The 19,738-nt window shown below is 39.1% G+C and overlaps 2 protein-coding genes across 3 annotated transcripts in view; one reads left to right on the forward strand and one right to left on the reverse strand.

Annotated features, from left to right (window-relative positions):
- Positions 1–18,625, forward strand: part of tnni3k (TNNI3 interacting kinase) — a 30,629-nt gene extending 12,004 nt beyond the window's left edge. For both annotated transcript variants that reach the window (XM_079826660.1, XM_079826659.1), the window contains exons 14-25: positions 48–140; positions 221–278; positions 361–555; positions 3,209–3,313; positions 3,504–3,556; positions 5,624–5,676; positions 5,924–6,056; positions 9,564–9,673; positions 12,398–12,457; positions 12,553–12,722; positions 13,511–13,590; positions 13,868–18,625. In XM_079826660.1, coding sequence (XP_079682786.1) covers positions 48–140; positions 221–278; positions 361–555; positions 3,209–3,313; positions 3,504–3,556; positions 5,624–5,676; positions 5,924–6,056; positions 9,564–9,673; positions 12,398–12,457; positions 12,553–12,722; positions 13,511–13,590; positions 13,868–13,944 — 1,187 coding nt within the window. In that variant the 3' untranslated portion in view covers positions 13,945–18,625. The remainder of the gene's footprint in view (positions 1–47; positions 141–220; positions 279–360; positions 556–3,208; positions 3,314–3,503; positions 3,557–5,623; positions 5,677–5,923; positions 6,057–9,563; positions 9,674–12,397; positions 12,458–12,552; positions 12,723–13,510; positions 13,591–13,867) is intronic.
- Positions 14,187–18,517, reverse strand: LOC307132394 (uncharacterized protein; the record flags this gene model as incomplete). Its single annotated transcript, XM_079826657.1, has 1 exon — positions 14,187–18,517. One exon carries the CDS (start codon positions 18,515–18,517, stop codon positions 15,188–15,190), a length of 3,330 nt encoding a protein of 1,109 aa, XP_079682783.1. The 3' UTR covers positions 14,187–15,187.
- Positions 18,626–19,738: the final 1,113 nt, after the last annotated feature.

The following is a 19,738-nucleotide window of genomic DNA, read 5'->3' on the forward strand; positions in this document are numbered from 1 at the left end:
TGAAGGTATAAAACAAACAAACTCTGTTTACCCTCTTTCCTCTTCAGAGAAGGCAGATGTGCTTCTCCTGAGAGCAAGTCTTCCATCAAACTTCCACCTTCAACTCTCTGAACTGGAGTTTAACGAGATTATTGGATCAGGTACGTCAATTTAATAATAAATAGTAGCTTTCCTTGAGTACCCATTAAACCCTAATTGACTAAAACACTGCAAACCATAGGCTCTTTTGGAAAGGTCTATAAAGGAAAGTGCCGCAATAAGATAGTTGCAATTAAACGGTAAGGACTCTTAACTTGTTTTTCTTTATTGTGCACATCACATATACAAAGCAAACTGCATGATATTCATACCTTTCCACAGCTACCGTGCAAACACGTACTGCTCAAAGTCAGACACCGATATGTTCTGTCGGGAGGTTTCCATCCTGTGTCGTCTCAACCACCCCTGTGTGATCCAGTTTGTGGGGGCAAGTCTGGACGACCCTAGTCAGTTTGCCATTGTAACGCAATATGTGTCCGGAGGATCACTGTTCTCACTGTTGCACGAACAGAAGAGGTAATTAAGAATACAGTATATGTATATATTTTATATTATTATATATACATGCTAGTGCTCATACTAATTAATCACAATTTTTGTCTGCGATTAATCGCACCTAACATTTCAAGTTTTTAATATATTTTTATAATATAATACTTTAACATTGAATCTCCAAAATAATGTAGAAACAACATAAATACAGTATATTTTAAATATTTGTTGAATGGCATCTTTTTACTAAGCACTATGAATCACTGATACCAATACTGATACTTATCTCTCTATTAAAGGTGCACTATGTAACATTTTTTCAGTAAAATATCCAAAAACCACTAGGCCAGTGTTATATATTTTGTTCAGTTGAGTACTTACAATATCCCAAATGTTTCCAACTATTTGTAAATCGTGAGAAATTGCTATTTTAACCAAGGAATTTGTCGATTGCGTCATATCTGCGTTACACTCGGTTTCCGGTTTTCTCGGTTTTATTTTGCAGAAACGCTTTACTCTTACTACAAGTGTCATAGCAGCCGCCGACGAATGCACAGAGTAACGTCATAACTTAATTTAAAACTTATTAAACGCACTCAGATGTATCCAATATGATAAACAGAGCTGCGTTACCTCATACTCATGGCCGTGGCATAATAAAAGTCCCGCTGCTCGCAGGGTGTGTGTTGCGTTCATCTTATTAACAATCGCTCCAGCGGCCTTGCTCAGCTCCACAACACTCAGTCCTGCTCTGCTTCATACTACAGTAACATTAATAATCGCTCCATGAACATGATTTCTGCCTGAGTCCTATCCCGATTCTTTTCCACTGGCTGTGAGGTGAAGACCACATGTCCCAAGATTCTGTGCTCAAACTTGGCGTCATAAAAATACGCCTTTGTTTTGAACAGGCGACTTCTAGTGGATGGGAAAGTTACATAGTGCACATTTAAATGAATTTTTCCCTCAATTTTAGCCATTAATTATAGCCATTCAACATTACAAGTAAAATTGAAAGCTATCATTTAATAGGCTTACGTAAAACAATCTTCACATAAACCCATTCTAATAAATGTCACATTTAGCTGTACCTTTAATATATCAGGGCTCAATGCTAAGGGTTTATTCTACAGACCGGTTCAGATTTGTATCTGCCCTTCTAAAATGCAGTTGATTTTGACCCATGCAACCTTGTAAACAGCGCTTTAAGATTTCCAGGCAGGTCTAACAGGTAAATATACAGAAATTGAATAATCAAACACTGCACAGTCTTCACTGAATAAATTATATTGAATATAGATTAATCCTTATTAAAGCTACAAAAGTGATTCAGTCAAGAGCAGTGAATGACTATGTCTTTTGTTCTTTTATTAAAGGGTTAGTTCACCCAAAAATGAAAAATCTGTCATTAATTGACCGTTCGCAAAGATCCGCCCCCTTTAGTTACTGTTGCTATGTCCGACAAGCCATGGCGCTCTCACACCAACACATGTTCTCACGTAGAGAAAATACATCGCGGAGCAAAGAGGACACTGACAACACGCCGACAGACAGGACAGAGCAAGTTACTTTTGATATAAAACAAAGTTTGAAATTGTCTTTTTTTTAAAGAAATTTAAACAATAAATACCGTTTTGTGGCTCTTTAATGTGTCGTGATCGCTGTAGCGCCTCAGTTAAAGCTGCTCGTAAACCGATTATCTCTCCCTTCTAGTTCATTGATAAGCATGAAATAAACATGAATGCACACTAAAAGAAATGTTGTTTCAACCGCAGAATGACGTCAGTACACACCGTTTTTTAAAGTTCAAGTCCACCGACGTTAATCTACTAACTCTCCTGACTGCTTTGTTGGACAAAACGGCAGATTCGGCGATGTGATTGGTCAGGTCGCCTGTCAATCAAACTTGCGGCGAAGGGTGAATTGCTCACTCTCATGTCGTTCCAAACCATTCGTTCATCTTCGGAACACAAATGAAGATCTTTTTAATGAAATCCGAGAGCTCTCTGACCCCTCCATAGACAGCAATTTTATTACCACTTTCAAAGGCCCAGAAAGGTAGTAAAGACATTGTCAAAATAGTCCATGTGACTCCAGTGGTTCAACCTTAATTTTATGAAGAGACGAGAATAGTTTTTGTGTGCAAAAAACCCCCAAAATAACGACTTTATTCAACAATATCCTCGTCAGTGTCAGTATCCAAAGCTGTTGAAGGTCTTATGGGTTTGGAATGACATGAGGGTTTTGGGTGAACTAACCCTTGAATGACACAGACAGCATCAGGTTTATTAGGCTGCTGTCACTTTAAGACATGACGAAGGACACACGTCCTATTTTCTATTTAACTCTTTAGAAGGATTTCTGAAGGATCATGTGACACTGAAGACTGGAGTAATGATACTGAAAATTCAAAGCTTTGACATCACAGTATTACATTACATTATTACAAAAGCCCTGACTAGAATGTGACCAGTAGAGAATAGAAATTTGAAGCAATCTAGGATCTGTTTATACATTTAGACTTGCATCAATGCCAGTAAGCGTCTGGTTTCCTCTTAGTGCTCCATATGCAGTTTAAGGTGATCATCATCTCATTGATCTGTTGGAGTTGGAATGATGGGAGTGTGCATTGATCAGTGGCGGGGTGGAGGTGTTCACTTGATGTCTTTACATTCAGAATCATTGATCTGCAGTCCAAGCTCATCATCGCCATTGATGTGGCCAAGGGCATGGAGTATCTTCACAATCTGACCCAACCAATCATTCACAGAGATCTCAACAGGTTAGTCACCACCACCATCATCATCACATTCTTCATTCAATAACATTGGTGTTTCTTGGTCCATTTGTTAAAACCATCCTATTACATGATAATCAGTATATTTGTAGACTGTCAATGCTGGCTGTGATGATGAAACAGTATTCTGAGCTCTTTGTTTTAAACCTCCCTTCACCTAGTGATATCTTTTCAGTCATAATATTCTGCTCTATGAGGATGGACACGCTGTGGTGGCTGATTTTGGAGGTGAGGAAAGCCACACACACTTAACATTATACCCGAACTGGTGTCTTTCCTCACTTTATTTAGTTAGAATGAACAGTTGAGTCAACATTGAAAATCTTGGATTCAAAATCGAATTTCATTGGTGATCATGTGAACTCCTTTGTACAAAGGGTCATATTTTCTTGGTTTCATTGAAGCAAAAGGTGCTCTTTGGATCTTTTCAAATCTCTCTACTGTCAATCACAAGTTTTTACACACTTGAGCGATGCGTCGTAAGAGCAAAAGAGGGACAAACCAAATTCATAGACATGAAATTCATGTAAAAGGATAAGTTCGCTTTAAAGGTCCCATGGCATGGCATTTTTCTATTATTTTATAGTGTTTTCTGAGGTGTACTTATATTATTAGTATGATTTTTACATCATAAAATGTCATAATTTAGAAATAAAAGGCATTTTTTCTATACTGCTGTTTGCCCTGTGGCTGAATGCCCTGTTTCAAGAGGCGTGTCTGCTGTGAGACTTCAGTAAAAACGCCCACTGTTGTGATTGGCTGACATCTTTGCATTTTAAATGAGCGGAGGGGGCGTGGTTTAACGAGGCACGAGCAGGCACGAGTCTGCCAGAGAGACGGATGGACCTGTGTTCACTTCTCATCAGTTCTCTCAGCATGTCTCAGTTCAGGGTGAACTGTTGTAGTTACTAGCATATACTTCAGGTTATTAGTTTATTTCTAGTCGGAGGGGCTGTCACTCATGTCAGAAAGTTAGTAACTTTAGTAAATTATGGATCAGCGCTGACTCGAGACGCGAACCGTTTAGAACGATTCAGTCCGATTTGGTGAACTGGTTCGGTTCACTAAAAAGAACCGATTCAAAAGAATGATTCGTTCGCGAACCGGACATCACGGAGACGAAGCGATTGCTAACAAAGTTATTTATAGTAACTACTGAGTTATGAGAGCGCTGTCTGTCAGCGCGAGTTTATTGTGTTTGTATCTGAGAGTTCTGAATAAACACGAGTCCCAGTCACACCGAGTCCTCTTCATCATTATTCTACCAACTTTGTAACACATGCAATGTACCATTACAGCGAGATGAACGAGTTAGTAAGTGTTGAGTATAGCATTATTTCTAGATATGTTCCAATCATATGAATAGCGTCATTGACGCGCATTGAGTAACGTTACACAGCGCAAACAAAGACACAACAGCAGTAATCGAATGTAATCCAGTTTATTGTGGGGAAAGCTGGCTAGCCTAGCCGGATTCCCTCACGCTTACCCTCCTTCTGCTTAATCTCACGCCGCGTTTGGCTCCTCCGCTGTGGGCCAGATGCAGTACTGGGGGTCGGGGATGTTGGAGGCCGAGCTTCGGCGTGCGTGAAGTTTATCTCTAAAGATGTGACTGCTGATGTTAAACAGAAAAGACTGTATGCACATTTTAGAACAGATAGACGCGACAAGGACGTACAAAAACACTGACTCACAAGATAGAAAACACGAAAACACCGTTCTGTCGGGAGAGAGAGAAGCCGCTGCGTGTCCACAAATAATAATAAGCTACACATAAGAAATCAATGATCACAGATCAGAAGGAACTGAAGAAAGACTTCTGTTTTCATTTGTACATCCAAACACTGAGAAACTGCCAGTGTTCACTCGTTCACAAGTAACGTTAATGATCTCGAGTGTTTGCATGGGCGTGCCAGATTCTCTGGGCGGGGGAAAGGGAGGTAACCCTTCCTGCTTGGACGTCAAACCAGGAGACTTCAGGATTGGCTCGTCTGGCCTGTCATTTTCTCAAAGGCAGAGAAAGACAGCCAGAACTCGGGTTTACACCGATCAACATTTCTATCCACTTGGGGACAATATTCAGGCTAGGGGAACTCATATTAATGTTGAAATACCTCATAAAATGAAAATTTCATGCCATGGGACCTTTAATATTTAGTATTTCCTTTAGAACTAAATCCTTTAATATTTAGTTCAAATTTGTTATGCTGATACTATAATTTGTAATGAAAAAAACTGTACTTCTCAATGAAATGTAATTTTATGTAATGTACATTTTTCTGTATTGTTCTGCAGAGTCTCGCTTCCTTTTGTCTGTGGATGAGGACAATATGACTAAACAACCCGGGGTACAGACATTCTGTGTTCTTGGTTAATTCTGTTTATTAATTAACACCTCAAAAAGGTAATGCATTAATAGCCACCGACAAATCCCCTGTAAGCAATGTTAATACTGCTTACACTGCGATTTTGGCTCTCTTGTACGTCATGTTAAGTACGTCAGTGTGTCTTTGGGGAGGTATATGTGCCTGTCCTTTGGGGTTAGCAGGCGTTTTGTTTTGTGTTCGTCATTTTTTGCTCCCTGATGCTGTGCAGAACCTGCGATGGATGGCCCCAGAGGTGTTTACCCAGTGTACACGCTACACAGTGAAAGCAGACATGTTCAGCTATGCCCTCTGCTTATGGGAGCTGCTCACGGGCGAGATTCCATTTGCACATCTCAAACCAGGCACTGCACCTCTCTATTCACTACTGTAATAGCTAAGATTGACCCACAATCCACTTTAGATCAGGTTTCCAGCTAACAACATCTTCTAAGAACGTTTTGCTAACGTTCCCATTAAGTTATTAAAAATATATATATATTTTCTGAACATCTAAAATGTAAATTCTGACATTAATGCTGCATTCCTGGCAGGTTTTTGAGTCTGTAAGTTACAACTTCAAACCACGACTCACGACTTTGCAGAGTTCCAGGCAAAGTCACGCCAAATTGCCTGAGCGCAAAGGAATTGCGGTAGCTAGATATAAACAAAGCATGGCGGACCGTACGGGGCTTATGCTCATACAATAATTTCTATTGCCAAAGTGCTTACTCCTTGCTAATTTGAGGGAAACGGAGGAGAAAAAACAGCGCATACGGCAAGAGAAGCTGTTATACCTTTTGTTTTACGTTATTTGTATATTTGTTTCATAAACACCACATCCGTAGGGGCTGCCATTGTTGTTTCGCGGGCTATGTGACGCCAGAGCTCGTAACTGGGAGTACATCGATTTAGTACGAGTTCACGGGTGGGAAGTCACGGGTTTGACTGTCGTTCCAGTGCACTTTCATGGCTAGAAGGTTGGAAAAACACGGGTTACGGGTTGCCTGGAACGTGGCATAAGTACCAACCCTCTACAATGCGAGTAAAACACTCGCATATGCGAGTAAATCGTCACTCTGGGCGATTAAATAATATCTATTAGTAGCCATTGGCTAATAAATTCTCAGATTGTACTCGCCAGTGTGTGTTAGATGCTAAGAATAAGTTTAGCATGAATATATTTTTACTCGATGAACACTCTAAATGAGCGCTTGAGAGTTTTGCTCTTGTCAAGCGATCTATACGATTTCAAATCAGCTCATCTGACATACAGTAAAATCTAGTGTGAAGAACTCCGTCGCTTTGCTGAGCGCGTTTCTCACACGCACACGCCCGAGAGTCTTACATACCACGCAAAATCGACACACGCTACATGTTAACAATATTCTTTGTTGTATTTTCCTGTCAAAATAACAGAGTTCATTTGGAATTATTCAGCTTTTAGGCACAAGCAGAAGATATGCCGTTTTTTTCCGGTAGTGGGCGGAACTAATGCGCAAACGACAATCTCATTGGCTGGCGCTCATCTTTTCCTGTCCCTGTTTTGATTTCTGCAAATCAGTTTGAGCGAATGCTGTCAACGTGATTAATATTCATGAACCCAGCAGCTCATCAATCCTTAGTGCCTTGTATATTGTTATTAGTAGCAGAATTAGTATTATTATTATCTTTTAATAATGTAATACGATTACTATTATCTATTTTTTTTTTACAGAAACACCAACAATATCTTAAGCACCACCACCAGTCCAAAGTTCAGTTAAATGACTAACAGACAGCAGATAAATGGCTATCCACCTGTCACTCGAAGAGGCCACGCCCTTAACTATGCAAAACTTTAATGCTTTATATAATGTAAACGAATGAGTTATAAAAAAATTCACCCCCCTCCCAGTTTTCATGAAAGGCAAAATTAGCCGTATAGACCAAAACCAAAATTTGTACCAGGCTGTAAATGTGTTTTAATCTGCTGTAAAGTTGGGTATTTTAACATGGGGCTCAATTAGATTCTGCTCCCTTCTGGAGCCTGTCCCTAGCGGCCAGTCGATGAATTGCAGTATATGTCACTTCCGTATTGGCTTCAAGAGAAACTGCGGGAGGTTGCTGCTTGTGTTAAGCGTGTACGTTCAGATATTTAAAAAGCTGTGCCATTTTACAAAGATATTGATACATTTGGTGGAATTTATATATATATAATAAATTATATCAGTCTGGCGACTAAACAAAAACATTTTACTAGCCAATGGCGATTCTATTGCCAAGGTGTGCGTAAAGGGTTGAGTACTCACCCTAATGTAGTTCCAAACCCTTCTGAATAAAAGCCTAAATTCAATCTGTTCATCAAATTTGGACAAAACCGCTCAATTCATATGGATTCGTTTTACAATCTCTTTATGAACTTTTTAAAACGTCAAAGTGTCAGTTGCGTAGCTGCCAATGAAGGGACAGAAAGCTCTTAGATGTCATCAAAAATATCTTCATTTGTGTCAGAATTTTCATTTTTGGATGAAGTATCCCTTTAAGGAAACAATCCGTTTTATCATTCTTCAAAGTTTATGGGAAATAATTTTCTGAACATTCTGAAACAAAAATATTAAAAAAATGTTAGGTGAACAACATACAACCAAAACAATGCTCCATGTATAAATATAACAGCTTTGTACTAATATTTTAAGAACATTATTAAAGACCAGATAACTTTGAACAAACATTCTATTAAGTAGAGCATTTGTTCATAACTTTGTTAGAACCTTGCCAGAACATTAGCCAAAGCTGATATATAAGGTTTAACTTTCTTTAACTTGGGATTGCAAACGAGTTTTCACCTGAATTGTCATGGTTTGAAAAGCAAGATGACTTATAAACTATTAAAGGGTTAGTTCACCCAAAAATGAAAATTCTGTCATTAATTACTCACCCTCATGTCGTTCGACACCCGTAAGACCTCCGTTCATATTCGGAACACAAATGAAGATATTTTTGTTGAAAGCTGATGGCTGAGAAAGGCTTCAGATAGGCCTCAATTGGCATTCAGTACACTTATACTCCCAAGATCCATAAAAGGCACTTAAAACGTCGTTACAAAGTCCATCTCACCACAGTGGCTCTACAATAATTTTACAATGCGACGACAATAGTGTTTGTGCGCAAAAAAAAATCAAAATAACACCTTTATCTAACTTGTTCTTGTCTTCCATGTATGCCTCCACGACGCATGCGCGAGAATATGACGTAGCGCCGGGGTTCGGGAATCCATGAAATGCACACTCTAACCCCATTTTGAGAACTACGCCGAGACCTAAAGCACGATCAATGTAGAATCCAACAGCTTAGATACGCGCGTCTTCCTCTGCTTGTAAACAAATCGCTTCTGGGTCATGTGTCCGAACGCCGGATCTGCGGCATATTCTCGCGCATGCGTCGTGGAGGCACACACGGAAGACAAGAACAAGTTGGATAAAGGTGTTATTTTGATTATTTTTTTGCGCACAAAAACTATTGTTGTCGCATCGTAAAATTATTGTAGAGTCACTGTGGTAAGATGGACTTTGTAACGACGTTTTAAGTGCCTTTTATGCGTCTTGGGATTATAAATGTACTGAATGCCAATGGAGGCCTATCTGAAGCCTTTCTCAGCCATCAGCTTTCAACAAAAATATCTTCATTTGTGTTCCGAATATGAACGGAGGTCTTACGGGTGTCGAACGACATGAGGGTGAGTAATTAATGACAGAATTTTCATTTTTGGGTGAACTAACCCTTTAAAGTTAATTAAAATGATTAAATAAAATGTTATTAGTATTATATTCATATAATTGTGATAACATTTGAATTCAAATGGTCTAACCCCATCTCTGAATTCTTTACAGCTGCAGCCGCTGCAGATATGGCGTATCATCATGTCCGTCCTCCGATTGGTTACTCAATCCCCAAACCCATCTCAGCACTGCTGATGAGGGGCTGGAACGTCTGTCCAGAGGTGAGGGACCCACATCTAGCATAAATATGCCCAGAAAAGAAGTCACATATAGTAGGTTTATCAAGAGCACATTCACTGTGAACTTTGATTAGCTGTGATTGGTATTTTATCCAATTTAGTTGCTTCTTAGGTAAAGAGGTGAGAAGCACCAAATTATTGCAAGTATGTAAAACATTTATTAAAAAAGGATCTAATTTAATTTAGGAATATTTAAATTCTTAAAATGTAAGAAATGATTTTCTGTTGCCTTATATGGCCCTATTAAATCCATTCATAATCAGAGTTTATAATCAGCCAGAATGTCCAATCTCTAGAGCTCAGGACGAGTTGTATTTCTATTCCTGTTGATGAGCATCCGGTTGGTAGCTTACCACGTCTCTCTACAACAAAGCTGAGCGAGGTGTTTTATCATGTACAGCGGCTTTGCAATGTTCTCAGCGCTGGTCCCTCAGGTGCGTGGCAGAAACTATGTCAAGCGTGCTCGTTAAGAATGTGCCCTGGTACAAAGTGCAGCTTGACTCTATTCTCTGTAGAGCACAGAGCTTTTGCTGAGCAACACTATAAAAGAGCCAGAATGTTTACAGCTTGTCCTGTGCATTCATTTAGTGTTGATTAAAGAGCTGTACAACATATTGTGTTTGTTTGTGTGTACATACACTACCAGTCAAAAGTTTGGAAACTACAATTTTGACTGCTTTTGAAAGAAGTCTCTTCTGCTCACCAAGGGTGCTTTTAATTTGATCCAAAATACAGCAAAAACAGTATTGTGAAATATTTTAAAATAACTTTTTTTCTATTTGAATATATTTTAAAATGCAATTTATTTCTGTGATTCAAAGCTGAATTTTCAGCATCATTAATCCAGTCTTTAGAGTCACATGACCCTTCAGAAATCATTCTAATATGCCGATTTGCTGCTCAAGAAACATTAATTATTATTATCAATGTTGAAAACAGTTGTGTAAATTTTTTTTTCAGGATTATTTGATGAATAGAGCGTTCAAAAAACAGCATTTATCTGAAATATAAAGCTTTTGCAACTTTAAAAATGTCTATACTGTCACTTCATTGAGTTAATGCATTCTTGCTGAAACATTTATTTATTGAATAAGGTTCTTCCCCCCCCAAAAAAAAGAGATATTCTTTCAGACCCAAAACTTTTGAACGGTAGTACAATGTTACAAAAGCTTTCTATTTCAGATAAATACTGTTTTTTTGAACTTTCTATTCATCATAGAATCCAAAAAAAATGTATACAACGGCTTTCAACATTGATAATAATCATAAATGTTTCTTGAGCAGCAAATCATCTTATTAGAATGATTTCTGAAGGATCATGTGACTCTAAAGACGGGAGTAATGATGCTCAAAATTCAGCTTTGCATCACAGGAATATATTACATTTTAAAATATATTCAAAGAGAAAACAGTTATTTTACATTTTAATAATATTTCACAATATTACAGCTTTTTTTATTTTTATATATAACATAAATGCAGCCTTGGTGAGCAGAAGAGACTTCTTTCAAAAACAGTCAAAATAGTAAGTAAAATTTCCAAACTTTTTAGTGGTAGTGTGTGTAAATTGTCACAGTTGGTTTCAGTAAGGATAGTCCACAACAATATTAGAAGACATGTTTGTCATAAGAGTTTTATAGTAAAAATATAGCATATCAACATGATGCTGTAGTTGTTTATATTTTTAGCTTCATTGCAAGGCAAGTTTATTTATATACCAAATTTAATACACAATGGTAATTAAGTGCTTTACATAAAAATGAGAAAGAAAATACAAGGTATTAAAAAAGTAAGAACTAGAAATAAAATTATTTAAATAACCAGGAGATAAAAAAAAGTGAATTAAATGGGATGGGGATGTTCTCTTTATCCTGGACGGCAAGGGCAGTGATTGCATCGAGCGTATTTTGCAGTATTAAACGCGTATTTATATTGATTTCATCAGGCTCCGAAAATTCTTTTTAAAAAAACACACAAAGAATGGCCTTCTCAGTTGCCATATAGTTGCAACGCAGCACCGTTTCCGTTCAAAAAACGTTTGCAGCCCAGGCGCGCAGGAATATTGGAACACAGGCGAATCAGAACCAACTAAACAGACTAGAATGAACCAAGAACTCAAACTGCCCCATATGACGCACTATACAATGTGCTATGTATGAATTTTATAAGGTTATTTTGTCATTCAACGTCACAGATAGCCCCTCCACGATGTAGTTAAAGCTGCGACAGTTGAGTGCATGAAATGTCCAACATTCCACACAGTAAAATACATTTTTTAAATGCAATTTGTTCCCGTGATGACAAAGCAGAATTTTCAGCATCATTTCTCCAGTCTTCAGTGTCACATGATCCTTCAGAAATCATTCTAATATGCTGATTTGGTGCTCAAGAATTTTTTTTATTATCATCATCACGGTTAAAAACGGTTGTACTGCTTAATATTTTTTCAGAAACCGTAATACATTTTTTCTACTTATTCATTGATAAATAGAAAGTTCAAAAGAACAGCATTTAGTCCTCACTCTTAATGCCACTTTTGATCAATTTAATGAATCGGTTTTAAATTCTAATTTAGGGGGGAAAAACATACTAACTTCAAACTTTTCAAGAGTAGTTTATATATGCTCTTCAGCAGAGCAGCTGATTGGATAGCCAGAGGTACGTTTCTGTCGTTTTAAACAAATATGAAAATCCCCTCTGTGACAGGAAAGACCTGAGTTTTCCGAGGTGGTTGCCAAACTAGAGGAATGCCTCTGTAACGTGGAGGTAGGTTGCATGCACACAACTTGCGTAAATATCCTCTATACAATACTATTCTATTTGTCCAGTTCATATTCGTATGTGTTTCTATGTGTCTCCAGCTTATGTCTCCAGCCTCCAGTAACAGCAGTGGTTCTCTCTCACCCTCATCCTCCATGGACAGCCTGGTAGCACGTGGCAGTCCTGGACGAAGTCACGTGGCTGCCCTCCGCTCGCGCTTTGAGTTGGAATACGCCCTCAACGCCCGTGCCTATGCATTTTGGACCCAAAAGTACACATACAAACACACAGGCACCCTAAATCTACCACAAACGTACACACTATTCAAGAATGAGACCATGGTATTGCAAAAGAAGAGCCCGCCCAACAACCTATTGCCACATAGAAACATTACTGAAAAAACAAATATGAATTTAAATAGTGGCCATTACATCATACCCATGCATTAATGGAGGAGTCAGGTCACTTTGCTCTTTTGTTTGGCCAGTGCTATGCAGTCCAACCACAACACTTCTGTACAGTCAGAAGTGCTGTTGCTTGGAAACCGAGGCATGAAAACAAAAGAAAGCGACTGCAATGAAACTTGCATGGCATTCACACGGAGAACCTTTGCTGGTGGTCACCTCTTAATTCTTTATGGGTGGTGATGAATGTGTGTGTTGTGGGGGAACCTGGCAACTGTCAACAAACCCGTCAACAAGGAAAATAACAAAGGACTCCGACTTTGGGGCCTAAATTAGCCATAATCTTTGCAATATGATGTTTTATGTAACTAGATCTAGCAGTGTAAGCAGTTTGGTGGTACGAGCAATAAATCAGGCTAAAGTGACACTGTGAATGACTCAAGAGAAAACAGATTCAATAGAGGATCATCTGAGCAGGACAAACCCTGCAAGGCCTCATTGAGCTGATATGACAACAACAGCAAAGAAACAGAAGTGTATCCTATTTAGCATCATTAAAATTTCATATCACAGAAGAATCGTGATTGTTCTGTGGTCTTTAGTGTAAACTAATACTAATCGCGTTGTTGAATCAAGCCTCTCTTTTTTTTGACAGCTCTGGTCGGAGGTCTTCACAGGGTTTGTCTCTGGATGAGCTGAGGAGGAACATGCAGTTCCCACCTATCGACAGAAACGGTTCGTATCCAACTGGAAGTTATCAAATATGTGATTCATCTGCTTATGTAATAGCTTAATGTGGGGCAACTTTGTTTTTGCATTTTAAATGACATGGAATATGGCAACAATCATGTTGATATAATCCATGCAAATTCATTCTGAGGTTAAAATGACATGTTCACAGTTGCAAAGATGAGAGCATCATGTTGTGCCTGTTTTTCAGCTTATGGTGCAACAAGTGGGCGGTTGCATTTGAGTGCGTGTCAGTCACTGTGTTCCATGCTATTCCCCGCAGGATATGTGTCAGATCCCATGAGCACCATGCGTTTCCATTCATGCAGCAGCAATGGAAGTTTTGAGGACAGCAACTAGAAGCAGCAACTCTCTGAAGAACATCACACGCAAACTAATACTTTCATGTCTAAATGACCGTAATCGACCAAAATGTCACAACAAATGTTAATCAACATCAAAACCTCACATGGAGTCATTTAAGCTCAGAATTGTCAACTTGTAATTACGGAAATTCCGACATGACCGCACCATAAGAACATCCATATGATATGTGGAGACACAATGTTTAATTTGGATGATTTTTGTATTTCTTTTGTATAATAATAATAATGCATAATGTGGTGTTACATTCAGTATACATACTATTATCTCAAAGTTTTGATTTTAAAGTCAAAAACTTTTGTACAAGGGGTTTTTTATATTGTGTTTGGTGTTTTAATGTAAAGACAAATGAGTGTATTTCAATATTTTATTCTAATTCCAAAAGCAAACAATAACCTTTTTTTTTTGACAAATGAGCAAATGTGTGTAACAGGAGCTTGACAGGTTATCTAAACAGATAATGAATGATGTCACCTAACAACACAGGCACTATTAGAGCAATTTGGCCTTGCTTCTGGGGTTGAAACATCTCAAGTTTTGATTCCAACTCTCATAGTCTGCATGATTACGAGCAATAATTCATATAAGAGGGGGGAACTAGAAAGAAGGTATCGTAGCAATGTATGTGAACTATTAATCCAGTGTAAAATCATGAGAACACCATTAAACTAGTGGCAGAAATCCTCAAGGTGTTCATGTCATTCACATCACACTGTGCAACCGTAAATTTAAGTGTTCTGGATATTAATTAGGAACACAGAGGAAATTGGGGTTTTACTTAAATTCTCTTAGTTAAGGTATGCATGTCTGAAGTGTGTTGGTATACTGCTAGTGCAGCCTAACCAACTGGAGGGCTCCACATCATGAATAATTAATTTCTTTTTGCTGCGTGCGTCCTACGGTGTCTATTTTCAGTGGGATGTTGATAGCTTCCCTACAAAGAACACAAGACTCGCCATGGGTCTCTGATAAGGAAAAGGAAGTGCCATAACAATATGGGTTGATGCAGCCCAATCCTTCTCCTGGAGGGCAAATGTCATGCAGAGTTTTGCTCAAATGTGCCCCTATACACCTGTCTGGAAGTTTCTAGTAATCCTGAAGACCTTGATTAACTGGTTCAAATGTGTTTAATTGGGGTTAGATCTAAACTCTGCAGGACAGTGGCCCTTCAAGAGTAGGATCGGACAACCCTGGGTTAGGTGAAAGATTTACTATTGTACTAATAACTGTTCTCCGTGTGAGCAGTCGTTAATCTCGGATATCCTGCGGGCCCAAAAAACCTCGAGTCATCCAATGAGAAAGTGCTTAAGGTCTCTGTGCTTAGAGTCTGTTTGAAATGGCCATCAGTTATTTTTGTTCTGTTTCCATTCACGTTCCTGCTTCCATCTGACTGTCTGGAATGGAAGTCTACACTCGCCGTGTCATCTTGGCTCCCATTTTCCGACTTGTTGACAATTGTGAGGTCTGTAATTAGTGTGATTGTCGGACTCTGTGGCTCGATATACTCTGACTGAGGTACATGCTCAGGTTTCAAATTGTCCTCCAAACTCTCTTGGTTACATGCTTCCTCTGTTTGGGCTAAATGTTTGGTTTCATCAGTCTTATTTTGTTGATTACTTTGTTCGGACTCATTTGCGTCCAGGTCGATGTTTCTAGGTACATTCTGTTGTTCAGTTTCAGATGGGACTCTGTCTTGAATGTCTTCAGATGTTGCTGTTGTCCCAATGTTTATGACGTCATTGTCCTCCAAAGTCTCTTGGTTAATTGCTTCCTCTGGTTGGGCTAAATGTTTGGTTTCATCAGTCATATTTTGTTGATTACTTTGTTCGGACTCTTTTGCATCCAGGTCGACGTTTCTAGGTACATTTTGTTGTTCAGTTTCAGATGGGACTTTAATGTCTTCAGATGTTGCTGTTGTCCCCAAGTTTATGACGTCATCTGATGTCAAAGTTTCCTGTCTAGGAGTGTCTTTTTGATTGGTGTCTTCATTATTACTCAGTCTTGACCAGGAAGTGACCAAAGAACCTTGAGCATCTCCAGCCTCCTGGACTGTTTCATCTTTGGTTAAGGTATGTATGCTGTCTTTAGAGTGATTACTGTAAGCATCTGCTTCTATGGCCTCAACTTTAGTCTCTGTTTTCAAGTTTTCGACTAAAGACTCTTTGCTCTCATTGAGGTTGTTCCTTATGGGAGTTGCAGTTTCATCTCTACTCTTGAGTGTTTCATCAAGGCCCTCAATATCAGTACTTGGTGGTGAGTCTGTAGCATCTAACACTTCACCGTTTAGTCTCTCCTCGGTTTCTTCTTCATCGAGGGGTTCGATAAACGTCTCAAAATACTTTGATTCTTGGTGTATGTTAATCCAGTTACTCACTAGATCCACCCCAACTACTTTAGTTAAAGCTGCTGGATGAACTTCCAGATCATCTGAATCAATGCTCAGAACTGGATCTTGGTCCCCTTTTTTGACTTTCTTCACAGGCTGTGATTCCACAGAATAGGAAACTGATGAGCCACCCTCTACATTGACAAGACTCCCTTTCTTCTCCAAAGGTTGCGCTGGATCACAGTCCATCCCTTCAGGAGGATCTCTACTTCTCAGTTCATTGTCAGTACCTTTAAGTTCTGGTTCCTCTGCTGTGACTTTAGCTTCTGTTGAGACAGTCTCACTTTCTGTATCCTTGCTGACCATCGGCTGTGTTGTCTGAGGAGTTATGTTTTCTATGAATGTTGTTGCAGAGGTTTCTGATTCTTTGTCGTCCTCTTTGTTCACTTTTTGGTTGTCCCTGCCCTGGTCCTCATGTTCACCGCCCAACTGAGACTCTCTTTCTGAGGGAACAACTTGAGCATTCAACTTGTTTTCTATCTCTTGCTCTTTGTCATTACTATTTTCTTCTTCTTTCACATCTTTATCAGTCTCTGGCTTTTCATTGTCATCTATAACTTCTTGAGCACTATCACCAGTTGTCTCACCTTCTGACTTGTCTTGCGTTTCCTCTTGGAGATATTCTTCTACCTTCTCAGCCTCCTCAAGGCCGACATCTTGTCTCTCTCCATTTTCAGCATCTATGTTATTATCCAGCAGGTCATTATTCATCCCAGTAGGTTCACCCAGTTCTTCCTTGGTACTGGCCTCTGTGTCTTCCTTGGGCACCCCACTGGAACCCATTTCATTTTGTTCTTCCTGTGGAACTGATTCCTCATTTTGGTCCTCAAAGTTGTCTTCTAATTTTTGGGCTGTATCCTCACCAGAAACGGCCTCTTTTCCATCTCCTGACTCTAATGTATTTTCATTAATCTCGTTAATATCTGCCATCTCCTTCTCTGGCTCTTCTATCAACTTTTCTCCTGTTTCCAACTCATTCTCTACAAAATTTCCATCGGTTCCCTCTGCCATCTCTTCCATCTTCCCATCCTCTTCTTTTTCCTCTTCAGACATATCTTGCATCTTTTTATCTGTCCCTTTCTTGATTTCTCCTCCAATCTCAACTTCACTGGTTGGTTTCTCTGGCCCTTCCTCGGCTCCACCACTAAGTATATTTTTAACCTGTTCTCCATCTTCTGTTTCTTTTTGTTCATCATTCACGCCATCATCCTCTTTTTCATTACCCTCTGCCCTCACATTTTGATTTTCCTGTGACTCATTTAGTCTAACCTCACGAGACAGTTCTCCGTCTTCACTTTCTTTATGTTCATCATTTTCACCATCCTTGTCTTTTTCTGTACTGTCCTTATTTTGTTTATCTTCTGCCTTTGAATCTTGATCACCCTCTACCTCGTTTTCTTTCTCACCAACTTGGATCTCTTCATTCCCAGGTTTCTCTGCCTCCTCTATTCCCACATTTTCACTTGTATCCTCAACCTCTAGCTCTTTCTCTTCACTAGATTTTTCACCATCTTCCTCCTTACCAACAGAGCTCCCACCATCCACCTTGCCATCTGTCTTCTGTACCATTTCCCCAGTTGACCTATCATCCCCAGCCTCATCTGCTAAATCTTCTCTTTCATCTCTGTCTGGCTGTCTGTCGCTCCTCCTCTCTATGTTCTGATCTGCGTCATCAGCGTCTCGCTGCCTCTGAGTGTCACCTGCACCTGTTTCTGTATCATTCTCTGTATGAGGTACCGAAACCATCTCTGGAACCTCGGTGTCTGTATTTCCAGTATGTGTTTCTGGTTCCTGTACTAATGAGTCTTTCTCTTCTTCTTTAGACTCTGTATGAACCTCTGCATTTGTATCGTCCCCATCCTTATCTTTCTCCTGCATGTCCTCAGTCTCGGTTTTTACTTTTACTTCCTCTCTTTTATTTGGTTGTTCAACTTTATTTGTCCTCTCACTTTGTTCATCCTTCTGCTTTTCCTCTATGTCTAAACTTGATGCTGCCTCCAGAGTCTGTCCTGTTTCTTCTTCTGTGTGGACATGAGGCTCCTGTGCTGTTTCCTCCCGTGTGTTGGGTTCACTTTTCTCTGAAATTTCATCCTGGGTGTTTGATGGTTGTGGTGAAGTGAAACCCACCGCACTCTCCGTTTCAGCTCCTGTAAAAGTGAGCATTTACAATTAAACCATTTCAGATTTATACATATTTACAAAACTGTCACTGTTTTTTGTTGTATGAAATATGTATCTCTGATATTTTGGAAATGAATAAATGAAAGACATTAAATGATTTGTCATTGAGCTATATATGATCTGTAGACTGCCCAATTAAAGAAGGCGAAACGTACCTTGGCCGTCCTGTTGGGTCTTCACTGAGGCCCCTTCATCTTCCTCTGTGCTTGTATCACTAAACTCTGGCTCTGAACTACATTGAGATTCCTTCAAAATGGCCTCAGCCAACTTGTCTTGCATTGACTTGGCTGTTTATAGTCACGGGGAATGACAGACATATGACATCCATGGCAATATGTTAATGTTAACTTGTGTATTAACTAAATAAATAACAGTCACATAATCAATGGCAAATGAATAACAGTCACATACTCGGCGGGATGAATTTAATAAAGAAATAAAACACAGAAGCAATGGAACACAAAAATAATTGTGTAAATGAAACAATTGCTCAAAGATTTATTACCAAAAGCACAGCAAACACTTTGATTGGGAACACGGCATGCAGGGAACAATCACATAAATGCTTTCACACAAGACAGGTGTCCGAAACAGGATCCATAACCATCTCTGATGGGAATACAAATGGATTTTATAAGTGTACCAATTAAGCCAAACAGTGTATTTAATCATGTATAATAGAAAACACATCAAAAATGGTTATACGCACATTTTAAATGGTTCAAACATGTTGAAATCAGAAACTTGACCAAAAAAAATCACAAATAGAAAACACTGCTCTGTTTTTCCAGACATTAAACTGGCAAATCCTCAAGAGCCAACACGTAATGCATACTGCTGTTTATAGATGTGGTTGTTTTGCAGTGTATTTTGAATTCAAGAAATTTCTCAAAAATAAGTCTAAACCTTCTTGATGGATTGTGAAAGTCAAGACAGAGGTTTATACTGAGCAGTATGCTTACGGCAACACAAATAACATGCAATCAAAAACACATTTGATGCCGCATAGCAAACACAAAATGTTTGCAAGACCACCTAGAGTTAAGCAAACTCTCAGGGGCCTTGACATTTACACAAAAGTGTGCTTTTAACACAATCAGAACTCAAGTAGTGGGGTCATGTACTGGCAACGAACCATGCCATCATCAACTATCCTCTCCTCAGGTAAAGACAAGTAAACTATTTCAGGCAACATGTTTTCAA

The sequence above is a fragment of the Gobio gobio genome (genome assembly GCF_949357685.1).
Source record: "Gobio gobio genome assembly, chromosome: 10".
In the NCBI taxonomy this organism is placed as follows: domain Eukaryota; kingdom Metazoa; phylum Chordata; class Actinopteri; order Cypriniformes; family Gobionidae; genus Gobio; species Gobio gobio.